General features: G+C 40.4%; 1 protein-coding gene across 12 annotated transcripts in view; it reads right to left on the bottom strand.

Annotated features, from left to right (window-relative positions):
• LOC105492953 (PBX homeobox 1) overlaps positions 1–14,892 on the bottom strand; it is a 330,443-nt gene that overhangs the window by 54,476 nt on the left and 261,075 nt on the right. For 8 of the 12 annotated variants that reach the window (XM_071074764.1, XM_071074748.1, XM_071074757.1 and 5 more), the window contains 2 exons: positions 12,132–12,244; positions 10,688–10,777 (listed from right to left, as the gene is read on the bottom strand). In XM_071074764.1, the coding sequence (XP_070930865.1) occupies positions 10,688–10,777; positions 12,132–12,244 (203 nt within the window). The remainder of the gene's footprint in view (positions 1–10,687; positions 10,778–12,131; positions 12,245–14,892) is intronic. The other 4 variants (XM_071074773.1, XM_071074769.1, XM_011760344.3 and 1 more) reach the window with 1 other exon arrangement.

Raw genomic sequence — 14,892 nt, 5'->3', positions numbered from 1 at the left:
AGGTAATCACACTGTAATTTAACTTTCTGATACCTCTTAGAAAGTTTCTATTTTTATATATCTCAAAAACTTTTCTCATTGAAATGTGAATATAAGTTGAATACAAGCCTTTAAAGGCAGGCTCACCATATCAGAACATGAGACAAGTGTAGAATAAACCATCTCATTTGATTTAAATTGGCCTTTCTAGCAATGCTTGGCTATAAGATAGAATGAGGGACTGAGGGTAGAAGGTGGAAGGGAGGGATCCCCTGGCTGCCGGGAAAAGAACAAACTATTCTGTGGACAACTATGTGCCCTGTCCTTCCATTTCCTTCTTATTTTGTTTTGCAAACTATAGGAATGAGGTAGACACAACAAAACAAAGGGTAGGAAATTTATATACAAGTGTATTACATTTCTTAAAACTCAAGAGACCCAGCACTTTGGGAGGCCAAGGTGGGTGGATTACGAGGTCAGGAGATCTAGACCATCCTGGCTAACACGGTGAAACCCCATCTCTACTAAAAAATATAAAAAATTAGCCGGGTGTGGTCATGGGCGCCTGTAGTTCCAGCTACTAGGGAGGCTGAGGCAGGTGAATGGCGTGAACCTGGGAGGCGGAGTTGGCAGTAAGCTGAGATCGTGCCACTGCACTCTAGCATGGGCGACAGAGCGAGACTCCGTCTCAAAAAACAAAACAAACAAAAAACCTCAAGAGAATAGATAGTTATGATTTGCATATTTAATCGTGTACAATTTTGTTCCAGAAGAGGAAAAAACTGCAAATAAATATTGAACTCTAGTTAATGATACATGTGCCAGGATATTTACTTAGGAGAAAACGTACTGTTGTCTGTTACTTTGAAATGAATGAAAAGAAAAAATCAAGATGGATTGATGGATGCACAGAAGGATAAAAGGGTGACAATATGACGAAGCCAGTAGAGTTAAATATTAATGATAGAATCTAGGTGGTAAGAATACTGATTTCACTGTAAAATTCTTTCCAGTTTTCCATGTTTGAAAATTTTTTAAATAAAATGTTGAAAACATTTTGAAAGGTATCCTTAATGCAAATAAAGCTATGTAATTCCTTCTCTTCAGTAAGCCCTAGAGAGCATGTAGACTTTACACACTAGAGCAGAACTTCTCAAACTTAATGTGCTTAACAATTGCCAGGGGATCTGGTTAAATTGTAGCATCTGATTTAATAGGTCTGGGCGGGGCCTGAGATTCTGCATGGCTCACAAGCTCCCAGGTAATGCTGTTGATCTGCAGACCACACTTGGAATAGACTAGCAGGACAGGGAGGAAGAAACAGGGAGGCTGCCAGCTTAGGTCACCTGGAAGACTTGAAACAAAGCCTCTATCTTATGTAAGCCCCACAGGGTTTAGACTTAAAGAAAGAGTTCAAGATGAGTTCAAAGACATGTCCTGCTTGGGCCTGAAGAATTATTAGGTTGGATGAATTAGTGGCTGACCCACTTACACATTATTTCAAAAAACCCATAACAAATGTAGGTATTTCTATATTCATATTTTAAATCTTTCTCCATAGTATTGCATAGTTTGAAGCATATTATTATGCAACCGGAGTTAACTTCTTATATGTAGTTAATTTTTAATAAAGAGCTCTATTTATTTTTGGAAAGGTTGATTTAAGCAGAAAGCATGCTTTTCCATGTTTTGTGTTAGGAAGTCTACTCTATTTTCACAGCATGGTGACACCTCTAACACCATCACCCCACTTTGGTGGCTTCATTTTAACCTTCATTTTACAATTTACATGCTATTTTATCACTCTCCTGCCAATTTGATTCCTCTAATGCTTTGTAGTTGATTAGTAAATTCTTCCTACTTTGCTTTTCATAGTTCCTAGCTATTCTAAAATTTTAAATTATATTTTCTAGTTTTATTTATATTACTTTTGCACGCCATCACATTGATTCTTTTAACTTACTTTACCAAGTTACAGTTACCAAATAACCGGCAGAGAATCTAGAACTTCACTAGTCAGCATGGTAGCCACTGGCCAAAAGTGGCTACTGAAAATTTAAATTACCTTAAATTAAATAAAATTAACAATTTATTTTATTTTTCAAACACCATATTTCTTTTTTTTTTTAGTTTCGAGATGTTTATTTTGAAAAACATGCTTGTTTACAATGTATGCATCTTTATATCTAGCAGCTAATCAGTATTAATTCTTTATTGTCATATCTTGTATGTTAACAGTACTTAGTTGATATCCATTCTCTTTTGGACCTCATGCCCAACACTTCTTTTTTTTTTTTTTTTTTTTTTAATTTCAAACTTTTATTTAAAGTTCTGGGGTACATGTGCAGGATGTACAGGTTTGCTACATAGGTAAATGTGTGCCATGGTGGTTTGCTTCACCCATCAACTAGGTATTAAGCCCATTCATTAGCTATTCTTCTTGATGCTCTCCCTCCCCTCAACAGGCCCCTGTGTGTGTTGTTCTCCCCATGTGCCCATGTGTTTTCATTGCTCAGCTCCTACCTATAAGCGAGAACATGTGGTGTTTGGTTTTCTGTTCCTGTGTTAGTTTGCTGAGGATAACGAGCTAGCCATATTTCAAGTGCTCAAGAGCCATGTTTTGCTAAAGGCTAACTTATTGGACAGTGCTAAAATAGAACATTTCCATCAGTGCAAGAAGTTATCTTGGACAGCATGGTTCTAGAAGCAAAGTACAGCTTTTGCTAGTCACTCACAAAATCTATGTAAGAATAGCAAATGTCAGTCATGCTTATAAGCAATTCACATATTTATAGTTGATAGGAATATGATTATATATGTGTAAATACCCCTTACAATGGCCATTCACCAAATTTTTGAAAATAATATTGACTATACTGGCTGGTATATTTCTTCCCTTTCAGAAAATCAGATAACTGAACCAGATAACTCTCAGTTCTTTTTGCTTTCTATGACTTTTATGAAGTACAAGAACCATGTCCCATTGATGTGTGTATTCCTGGTACTGGACATTAGAAGGATCTCAACAAACATTCGTGGAATAAGGTATTTTTATTTACTAATATTATCAAATGGAAACATATTTAGAAACGTGAAAAAAAATTTCCTCAAATGTAGCCAGAGATTGGGATTTTTAAAAATTACCTTAAAACAAAGGGATTTTCTAAGAAAGAAGTCTAATATTTTGCCGGGTGTGGTGGCTCATGCCTGTAATCCCAGCACTTTGGGAGGCCGAGGCGGGTGGATCACCTGAGGTCAGGAGTTCAAGACCAGCCTGACCAACATGGAGAAACCTCATCTCTACCAAAAATACAAAATTAGCCAGGCATGGTGGCACATGCCTGTAATCCCAGCTACTTGGAAGGCTGAGGCAGGAGAATCGCTTGAACCCGGGAGGCGGAGGTTGCGGTGAGCCGAGATCGCGCCACTGCACTAAAGCCTGGGTGACAAGAGCAAAACTCCGTCTCATAAAAAAAAAAAAAAAAAAAGAAGGAAGTCTAATATTTTATCTGAAAACAAGCTTGTCTAAGAACATGGAACTCTTTCCTAAAAGGCAAGAAGGGGTGAGGCTAGATTCAGCAAGAAGAAGACTATCTTCAGAAATCAATGCTCAATCAATGCTCATGTTTCCCACAATTAAACTCAGCTCATTTAATTACTTAATATTTGCTGACATCTAGAGGGACCATGCCACTTTCAGGAGCAACCATAAAAACAAACTATCCCTTTGAGGTTGTGATTTTTCTTCACAGAGCAGAAGGAAGGCCCGACTTGAGTCTGCAACAACTAACCAGATCCCAGCCTGAGGACAGCATGGCTACAGACCAAATGTGGGCCAGGCTGGGCAGGATGCTATAAAACACCAATTCCAGTGAAAGGAACATGGCATACACTGTCATCTCACAGTGGAGAATCTTCCCCAAAGCACAATCTTGCATTTTCTTGGGAATGGAAAAACAGTAATTGTTTATAAATAGAACTGACATTGGAAGATGCCTTAGACAAAATCCAGCTCAACTGTCCTCTTTAGAATTCAGAAAACTGAGTCCTATCAAGAGAAACTGACTTGTTCATAGTCACGCAGGCAAACGTGGAATGTACGTGTACATACACACACACACACACAGCCTAAATGTGATAATGTTTAGTGTGATCATATCACTAGGTTTGAGATCATAACTCATTGTGACAATTCTACAAAGAGAGAAGGAGTTTCTATAAAAGAATGCTTATTATTACATTGTTAAGTCCGTGGTAATATCTATTTGGTTGGGGTTGGTACTTTTCTCAAACTTTGCTGGTTGGTCCTAAATTCCCCTCTTCGGCTACAGAGTTGGTCAGTTCCGTTGGTCTAATCTTCTAGGAACAGGAAATTCAATCCCAGACGAAGTGCTGAATGAGACTAAAAGGGAAAATGTACCCTGACTGACATCAGAGTTTCTCCAAATTGATCTGGATGTACCATGACGTAGCTTCATTCCCCAAGGTAAAAAAAGATGCTTATGTTGATTGATTGAATGAATGAATGAATAAGCAAATGAATAAATGAATGCATGAATAAGCCATTGAATGACTTGACCTCATTTGTACTTTTAAGGGCTTTCACTTGGCAGCTGGGGAAGAACATTGGATTACACATGAAATCACAATGCTGGGATATTTTTTGTTTCTTCAATCATTGTGGGCTGAAATAAAATGCTTTTCTGGTCTCAGGTTTGTTATGGTGCTACGTTTAAAGGCCCTATTAGAAGCAAAGGCACTGACTTACTCTGTTTCTCATTGGTTTTGTCGTGAAGGAGAGTGAGGCTGTTAGCTTCTGTCAATCTACTCTATCCCTGTTGCCTTCAAACACTAAAGAGTCTGGTCTGCCACATTCAGACCTCTCGATTTTCCTTGGTTCTTTTACCCCTCAGTCTGGGGGCTGTTCAGTAGTTTCTGGTCATAGCACCAGAAGGTACCCAAAGACAACCAACTGGGGGGCACATCTGGGTATGTTTTCATCCCTTTGAAATTCAAATTCAGCTTGGTAAAATAGAAGAATTAAAACTGTGTATAATTAACATGAGTTTTCAAAGATTTGCATATGAATTTTAATTATTACCCTCAGTTCCTAGCCTTACAATTCCACATGTGGCAACATCTTACTAATATATACTTTAAGTGGAAAGAGGTCTCTTAGAAATAGTTAAGAAAAAATTAAAATTATGGCATGTGGCCAGTATTACTAAGTATCCCTGTGGTAGCCAAATGTCTGAAATATGTTCATTTAAATAGGAGGCTATTTTTGTCCTAATTATTTATATTCTATTTATTTACTTGGCAAATGTTCCTTTCTCCCCCTTACCTAACATAGGAGAAAAGAAAAAACAAAAACACCTATATTATAGCTTACAATGATAAAAGCTTCATCTCTATTTTTCTGTTACTATAATGATTACAAAGCAAGATTAATGAGATTTTTTTTTCTGCCATAAATTGATGTCAATGGCACGTTACTTTTGTAGAGATAGTGAACACTTATTTCCATTTTCACCAAACCTTTTGAATAAGAAAAATCCATAGGGGTATCTATTTATATCGAAGACTGGCTGGAGTAAATTCATTCCCATAAGCCACATTTTAAAACAATTAAACATAGTGGCCGGGTGCAGTGGCTCACACCTATAATCCCAGTACTTTGAGAGGCTGAGGCAGGACGATCACTTGAGGTCAGGAGTTTGAGAGCAGCCTGGCCAACATGGTGAAATCCTATCTCTACTAAAAGCACAAAAATTAGCTGGGTGTGGTGGTGCACACCTGTAATCCCAGCTACTCAGGAGGCTGAGGCACAAGAATCGCTTGAACCCAGGAGGCAGAGGTTGCAGTGAGCCGAGATCACACCACTGCACTCCAGCCTGGGTGACAGAGTGACACTCTGCCTTAAAAAAAAAAAAAAAAAGTTTTACCCTAAAGAATAATGCTTTCTGCTATCACGAATATCCAAGGAATTCAAAGAGAAAAGTTTGTGTAACAAGAGCACTTCTTCCTTCCCATTTGGGTTTCAAGATACAATTTGAACACTGGGGTCGGCTAGAAAGAATAGAAGTTACTAACTCTAATGAAAGAGTTTTCTGGAGGGATGATCTACAGTTTAGTCTGGTGTCCCTCGAGCTAACGGTAACAATCAAAGATCACAAATGTAGAATTCTAGAGCTGCTGAGCTGAAAGAGAGCTTTCAGTTTGCTTATCTAATAAACTCTACAGATGAAGCAAAAACACACAGGTGAAGTGACTCCTTAAAAGAAAAGTCACAAGAAGGACCTAAGTTTCCCAATTTCAAGTTGCTTCCACCTTCCCCCAGGTTGTCCTTGGAGGTTCCAGTACCACATCTAGTAGGCAGGGCAATTACAACAATGAGAATCCAATTACAACAATGATATGTTGCTACACGCACAGCTATCCCACAAACAATGTTATGCTGCTACATGCATGGCTGTCCTACAAACAGGTATATATATACTTTTTTTTTTTTTAACAGGGATTCTTTTAGTATAGAAACACGGGGACTCTTTAAGGACAGGAAGAGTGAAAGAAATTTTATAAAATTCATAATAAGAATGACTCTACTGCTGAGGATAATTATCTCTGCAATATCATCATCATATAAATTCATATACTTACTGTTGATTTGAATCTTATTCTCAGAGAATATGCATCAGCCAGAAAGTTTGAAAAACTTTTTCCAAAAAGAAAGACTTAAGGATATTTTTGGATCTTAAAGCCAGTATATTTGTGGATAAGCATTTAAAACAATAATTCTCACCAGATACTTTACAGCCGATACACTAGATGTGGCTATTGGTCATTAAAATGCATTTTTAATCTAGTATCATCATTTCTTCTCCTCCCTGATTTATTCATTCAACGAACATGTTTTGAGCAACTAGTACATGCATTTTAGGACCATACACATAGGCAGAAGTGAAAGACACAGAGGTAATTTCTGCGCACATATGTATAGTGCAAAGAAAATATGTGTCTGTGATTATGTAGGGAGAAGGGGGGAGAAGGACTAAGAAGAAAGACACGAAGGAGAAGCTGGGCTTGAGAGTAAGTGTGATTTGGATAGTGGGGTGGGATGGAGAGGGGATGTAGGAATGAAAGGACATTTGCGTAGATGGCATACATGAGTAAATGTAAGGGGGAAAATGGGTAATGAGGTAAAGGTGAGCTGTCCATACTGAATGGCATCCCGAGCTTATTTTGATGATAGCAGGATGAGGTAGAAGGACAGGAAGGCTGGGCCCAGATGTAAAAGACCCTGAATGTTGTATTCAGGGTTTGAGCTTGCTTGGGTAGGCAATAGATATCTGAGCAAAGAATGACAAAATTCAGAGGGTGTGTGGGAGAGAGGAGGAACTAAAGACAGCAACATTGATTAGGAAGTTATGGCAATAGTCTAGCTAATGAACTATTTCTAGAAATAGGATGGTGGCGGTGAGAATGGATAGGAAAGAATGTGATAGCTAAGTGATCTTTAAGTATGTCTGATGGACAGAGAAGTGGAATAATCTCCCTCCATTTCTTAGAGCTACTCTAAGCTTAGTAAGTATTGCCCGTTGTCATACGAGAACACAAAGTACTTAAGGAGGTATAATTTAACTCTCACCATGGCTAAGGAATGGGGTCTTTAGGCCTTGCATAACACTATATCCATCTCAAAAGCACACCTTTCCATCAGAAGAGAAAAAAAAGTGACAACTGTGTCCTAACCTATCCTCACTAGGAACTACCTACTGAGAAAACTGCTCACATCAGAGGAGAAAAAAGGTCAAATGAGAAAGTTATCGCTTATAAAATTTCATACTGCATTCATGTGGAAACATTTATGCTTTGCCAAGCCCTTCCTTACTTATTTTCTCATGCTCCCTAAGCCAGTCCTTGAGGTATAAAGGGTGGGAATTACTGGCCCCATTTTCTAGAAGAGAGATTCAATATTTGCCCATGGGCACATGAGTCTCTAGGACTAGCAGTTCCCAACTCCCTTTACAGGACTCTTACCACTGCACCTTGCAATCCTATTGCTGTGTGGTCAGTCAAAGGCAAGTGGTCTGAACTTTACAGGGCTTAAAATAGATGCTGCTTGGATAAGATACGGGTGCCGTGAAAGCCCAGCCAGGGGAGCAGATAAAGGCTGCCCAGAAAATGTCCTCCACTGAATCAAACACAATCCAGAGCCCAGCTGGGAATTCCACTGCAGCTTTGGGGTTAGGAACTGTTTATTTTTATTTCTTGGCTCAAAGCTTTCATTCCTGTCCTTGTCTCTTCTTGTCTCCCCTCCTCTCTCTCTCCTGCTGGCAGTCATCATCCTGCTCTATACACACACGTCTCAGCATCGAATACCACCATCTAAAAATACAACTCACTATAACAAGCTTGGCCTCCTGCAGGTGGCACAATTTAAAACTGATATCAAAAGAACATATCACGATCAGCCTTTGATTCGTTTACCCTGCATATTAAAGACCCAGAAATAAAATAACCACAGTTCACGGAAAAAAAAATTAATGCAAAGTGAGAGACTCTTTCAAGTGGCATTTTCAAGCCCAGTTTTTGTGGTGGGCTTATGTAATCAGACATAATTGTCTGCACATGTTTGGTTACACTATTTCAGAAATTATTCCCAGCCCATCAGATGATGTCAGAGGGGTCAGTGTTGACCTTCCCACTCCCCAGAGTCTGACTGCTGCTCTCTCTCTTCTATGCTGCCCAATTAGGAAAGAAAGATGCCAAATAACAGAAGTGTCAGCCCCATTTCCTGCTCAGTCACGTGGACTTCCTTCAGTTCCCTTTTTGAGTAGGGCCTGATTCTTGTTCCTACACTCTTGTGCTTTCCTCATGTTCTTCTCTTCTGCTTATGCACAGAGCAAAGCTTTCTCTGGAAGAACTTATAACCCAAAAAGATTCAGGAAATACATAAACGTATGTGTGTGTAAACCTGCACTCAGACAAATACCCAAACAACTTCATTCATTTGGAATTCTTTTGGAGAATACACTTTCCCACAATGGCTTCTTGTACTTTCCCAAGAAGTCTTCCCAGTCAGTCAGCCGTCAATGCAGTACTACTAGTTAATGTAGTTAGAACAAGCACAAGATGGGAAGAATCTCCCTGTCCTGAAAATCCTTCCTAGAAAATAACATGATGGTCCAGAGTATGTTCAACAGGGTTAACTTTGACTTCTCTCCTTCCATTCCAGAAAACACTTGATAAATACTGTATAAACTCAGAGAAGATTCTGCCTGAAAATGGTAGACAACAAACACTCCCTAAGGTAAGTGGCCTTAAAAGTTACCAAGACAATCAAAATCTGCTGCCTGACTTCCTTCTGCAACATCCTTACCAAGCAGCTAGCCAAGCCATGTTTGAATTTTCCAAGGATGGGGAACTCTTAAAGGCAGCCGATCCCTTCTTCGGAGGACTCTTACTGTGAGAAAGGTCCATCAGATGTTGAAGTGAAACCTGTTTCTCTGAATGCACTACGCAGTAGTCCTATCCTATCCTAACCCCTTTAGATCATTCGTGATGACTCTAATAGTGTTAGCATGCCTTACACTACTATATACGCCCCCCAAATATTCTCTTTTATGAGGTAAGAATTCCTAATGTGTTCAACCATTCCTCATCTGATCTGAGAAATAACTGATATTCTCTTAATCCTCCCAAACCAGACAGAATCATGTATGACTTGACCAACGCAGAGTTGAAGGGGCCATCACCTCCTTCACTGCAGACATTATTACCTCCATTAGTATAGATTACATTAATAAATCATGCCTAACTCTTCTTCCTTCGATCCCTCATTTACTTTAATCATAGCAACAGAAACAAACAATAAAAAACGATCACCACCCACCACCCAAACCTTTCTTCAATAGTTAAGGGCCAATAGTTCTACTCAAGCCTTCTGTGACCTCTAAAAGCCCAGGAATCATTCCTGATCTAAAACACGGCCTCCTTTTCCAGGCTGCCCTCTTGTCCCAGCTTGCTGTCACCGCTGCTGAGAAAGCAGACGATTGATCTGAGAAATCAAGTTGGATTGCTGTCCCAAATCTACACTCGGTTCTCCTTGTGTCTGTCTGATCGATTTCACTCTGTGCGACATAGCTTGTCGCTATGAATTTTCATGCTAGTCAGGAGCCGCCAGCGCACCCAAGAACAAGTAGAAGATGGTCTGCACCCTTCCCCATCCCTTCCACATACCCAGCTTCTGTGTTAATTTTCTTTTTAATTGTCCATAGACAGAATGAAAAAAAAAAGTATTTCTTTTTTTCAGACCACAGACGTGGATGCAATGGATTTTGGCTACTAGTTTCACTTCCCAGGTTCCCAGGCCCCAGCTTGTGGTCACATTTCCTACCACTGTTGTACTAGGTGTCACCTGTTTAGCAGCTCCCCTAGCTGAACGCATGTGGCCGCAGGTGCCATGCAAACACTGATTGCGTCTGACAGCCCTAGACGCCAGCTGCCTGCATGAAGCCTGCCCAATCGCCACTTTTTTTGTGGGTAGAATGCTGCCGATGGCATGACCGATACAGAAACAAGAAACTAGGTGACCGTAAAGCTAAGATAAGTCCTACTAAGTGGCATTCTGGGCCCTACGGCTTTGAAATAATTGGTAGTGAAAGAATAAAAACAAAGCAGGGGGTGGGGGGGCTTGTTTTCTTACACTGATGCCCTGCGGACTGTACATCTGACTGGCTGCGAGTCCATCACTGTATCCTCCTGTCTGGCTGATAACATGGCGAAGGGTATCCACCTAAACAGATGAACAATAACAGAGAGAAAATTAGTCAGAGAGGCGCAGGAAAAGGGAGGCAGATCATCATCAGGCAGGCCAACATTTGGGCATGCCATATTAATGCAACAATCATTTTGGAGACAGTTGTCCTGGGAGAGTCCATTAGGAGGAGGCTAGCCTCCTCTGTATGCCAATCCATAATGAGTTCTGAGTTCGGTAAGCAAGACAGTAAAATGGTAAAAGAAAACTGGGATCCCCACATTGAAACTAGTTCAACAAGTCTGCGTGAGATGGCAGGGAGTAGGATGCTGGAGGAGCTGGAGGGGAAAGCATGAAGGAATTTTCTCTTCTCCCCATTTTTCTTCCCTACAGATCATCCTATATAGCTGTTCCTTTGCTGGGTATCCTACAAAAACAAAGGTTCTGTTTAGAGGAGGTTTGAGCAGTCATCTCACAGAGAGAGCAGTACTTGATTGAGACCTTGTATTTTTTGAGGACTTAAGTGATGGCCAGTTGTTTAGTCACTTGACCAAAGCCTGACCATATCACTTCAAACTTGTTTCCAGGCAATGTTTCTCGAGAAAGGGGTGAATCGCTGACCAGTTGGTCTGTTCTGGGCTTGTAATGCTTCTTGTTCCACATGGAGGGTGGGAAACTAGACTGACATGGCTCAGAACTTCCCTAATAATTCTGACCCACAGCATACTACTTGACCCTCTCACATCATGTTTCATGCTGAGCTGGTAGGATGGCTTCTGGAAATATCATGAAGGAAATCTGCTTACTATGGAGCACTAAGATTTGATATCACATGGCTTGATTTTGCTTCCCAATGTGGACGTCTACTCATCACCAGGAACTCAAGTCCCTTGACCTTAAGGATGACTAAGAAATGAATTTAGTCAACCTGGCTGGGTGTTTTTAAAGCTTAAAATGAAAACATCAGATAGTAATATATTTGCTTGCTTGTTAATTGCCTCTTTATATGGTAAATATTGAGCACGAGAAACCAACACATGAGAGGGAGACCTGGAAATTGAGATAACATTCTGACACCTCCTCCTTTTCCCTTTGCTGAAAAAAGAATATGCTGGTTCCACTTGCCTGATGTGTCTCGGTCACCTTGCCCTGTGCTTACTGTTCTTTTCCTGCCTTCCTGGTCCAACTGAAAAGCCAGAGCCAAATGCATTCACAAAGTGTGGACGAGATTCCCCATGACAATGGTTGTCTTGATTTTGGTTTGGTCGTTGGTAAGGTTTTGATTCTGATCTATCTTTCTCTCTCTCTCTGGACAGAAGCAGGAAGTCCAATATGACTGAGGGCTCTTGGACTCTAAGGCATTCACCTGGCGGCATATTGGCTGGGTCCCTACCTGTGATTGCACGTTGGCTCCAACCTGGGCCCCTTGGTAAGAATCCCCATTGAGTGACTGCACGCTCATGAACAAATCTCCAGAGTTTGACATGTTAAAAGAACTGGAAGAACCTGGAAAGGAAAGAGTGAGGCACCTGAATCACAGAAAGGAAAAGGCTCAAACCCCGCAACTAACAGCCAAGAGGAAGAATGACATGCAAAGCAACCCCCCAAATAAAAACTAAAATAAAAATAACACCAACAGAGTCTGGTTAGTAGCATGAAGAACAGAGCAAGCAATAAAGGGTGCATATTGTTTATGTTATGTGAAGCCATACCTGACTGCAAGTTGTCAATAGAACTGCTTCCCCTTAGCAACTTCAAGCTGAGAAAGGGAACATTTATTCTTCCCAACTTAGTCTATTTGGATTGTAGTCTCTAGTCCTAGGATCTCTCTTCTATGCCTCTAAAATTCTAGTGTTGGCCAGGGGACCACAAGATGGAGGCTATGGGCTGGTCAGTGGTATTTCTGCCACCATGATAGAGCACATAAACTGTTCAACTGGATTCTAAATATGCCATTGCTAAACCATCCCCTCCCCTGTGAGGAGCAGCACCTGGGAGGGAATGCATGAAGGCACTGTCACATACTAGGACCATGTATGGGTCTATTGACATTCTTAATTTCTAAAATGAAGGTGAAATTTCTTGCAAGGTGGCAATAGCCCAGGGAACCTTGAGGACTGTAAGAATATGTGGGAGTGATCTACCCTTCTCTGCCACCTGCAACTATGGAGAAAACAAAATAACGGGCCAGGAATTCTCAAGCATGCATAAAATATGAAATGTTGTTGCTGCTAATAATAATAATAATAATAACAGTAATAAGTGGGCCTCAAGAAGGGCCATTAGCCATCTGCTTTCACCTCCCAGAGATGGAGGCATCATCCAGTGAGTTAGCCTAAGGTCCATCCTGGCACCGCCCAGGTTCCACTGGTTCCACTGTGGTGAACCTAGCCCACATTCAACCTAAGCATAAGGGCTTGCAAAAGCTTAATATTATTCTGAAGTCATCGTGCAGCTCAGCGCATTAGGAAAGAAAGCTCAACGTGCAAGGTTTGGTTAAAACATGACGTTAGCCTGGAAAAGGAGAGACCTTAGGGACCCAGGTCAGTTGCACTCTATTATTTCCAACCCTATATTGCTCAAATTGTGCTCTTGCCCTCATATTCTGAGACAGCCATCATCAGTGTGGAATCGCCCAACAGTGATTCATGCCTCAGCTCTGACACTTTTCTTTTCTCCTCAGGTAAGGATTTGAGCTCTGAGAGCTTTCCTGCCCTACATGAAGAGGTGCAGCTAAGCAGAAGAGAGGACTTTCTTTCCCCGTAGAAGGACCACTTAACAAATGACAAACTCTAAACTCTGACACAATGCACTATTTATTTATGGTATCTATCTATGTTATTCATGGTGTTTTCATACTTTAAAGGCAAGAGCCATTTAGAGAAAGCTGACGATTTATAAACCTGGGTACAACTCCACATTAAAACAAAACAAAACAAAGAGAACTCAAATTTTGTTTGTCCTGTGGGATGTTCATTCACATGCAAAAAAAAAAAAAAAACTAGCTATTTTACTAAATAAAACAATCCTCCACCTAACTCCCTTCTCATTCCTTCTTTCCCAGGAAAAAATAAATGCTTTCTTTGGGGGTTAGAGGAGGACTCAATCATCAACCAAAGGACTATGCCATCTCCATAGCTCTGCGACTTGTCCTGTCTCATCTGGCCCACATTTCTCTGTTTAGCTTATCTGAAAGGAATTGGAAAGGTAGGGCCTTAGCAAAACAGGTGTAAGATCTGACCAGGTGTGGCTTATACCCAGTCAGTGGGACAAAGTCTTTGGTCTGTAACTTCCTTCCATTAATATGGGACTATCTTTGAAATTGTCTTCCTGAACATATGAATGAAACAATGTGTGGCACAGATCACATGCTCATGTGTAGATATATAATATCTCTATATACTAGTACTATCCCTCTCAAATATTTTTTGTAATCACAGATACAACCTAAATAATAAAAGCCATTTTGTAATATATTACAATACATGCTTATATTTAGATGTCAACAGAACCAAGAAGAATCAGCTCCAAGAACCCAAATTATAATTTGTTATATGTCATCAGACTCCCCCACCCAACACCCCAGAGTGTTCAGTTTCAAGCTCAGGTATTTTACTTCTCTCCCATCATCTCTAGATGATATCTCATCATCCAGAGAGTCAACCTTAAGGTCCATCCTGGCACCACCCAGATTCCACCGGTTCCACTGTGGTAAATCTAGCCCAAACATAAGGACTATAAGTTTGACCAATGTTTTTTTTGGAAATTAGTACACAAACTTAGAAATGGGAGAAACCCCCAAAAGGCTACATGATAGCCAATGACATGGCATCCATGGAACCATGAAGGCATGGAATGTGTCATTTAAAAGATATAGACTGCAATTGACACAGATGATTTAAAAAATACATGTGCATAGATAAACTGTAAATACGTCTGGCTGCCTAATGTACACAGAGATAAATATGCACATATAAATGTACTTCACGTACAAGTGCATTTGTGTCAGAGCAGCAACTGAAGAAAGAGTCCCTTGTGCTCTTGGCTGTGCTGTTTCAGCATTTCATTGTGTCTGTACACCCATGTACAGTATTACCATGGCTTCTCACTCTCTGAAGTATCCAGAAGCAGTGATTGTGCTGAGGGAAGAGACC

The sequence above is a fragment of the Macaca nemestrina genome, chromosome 1 (assembly GCF_043159975.1).
Source record: "Macaca nemestrina isolate mMacNem1 chromosome 1, mMacNem.hap1, whole genome shotgun sequence".
In the NCBI taxonomy this organism is placed as follows: domain Eukaryota; kingdom Metazoa; phylum Chordata; class Mammalia; order Primates; family Cercopithecidae; genus Macaca; species Macaca nemestrina.
This window is presented reverse-complemented; position numbering and strand designations above follow the sequence as displayed.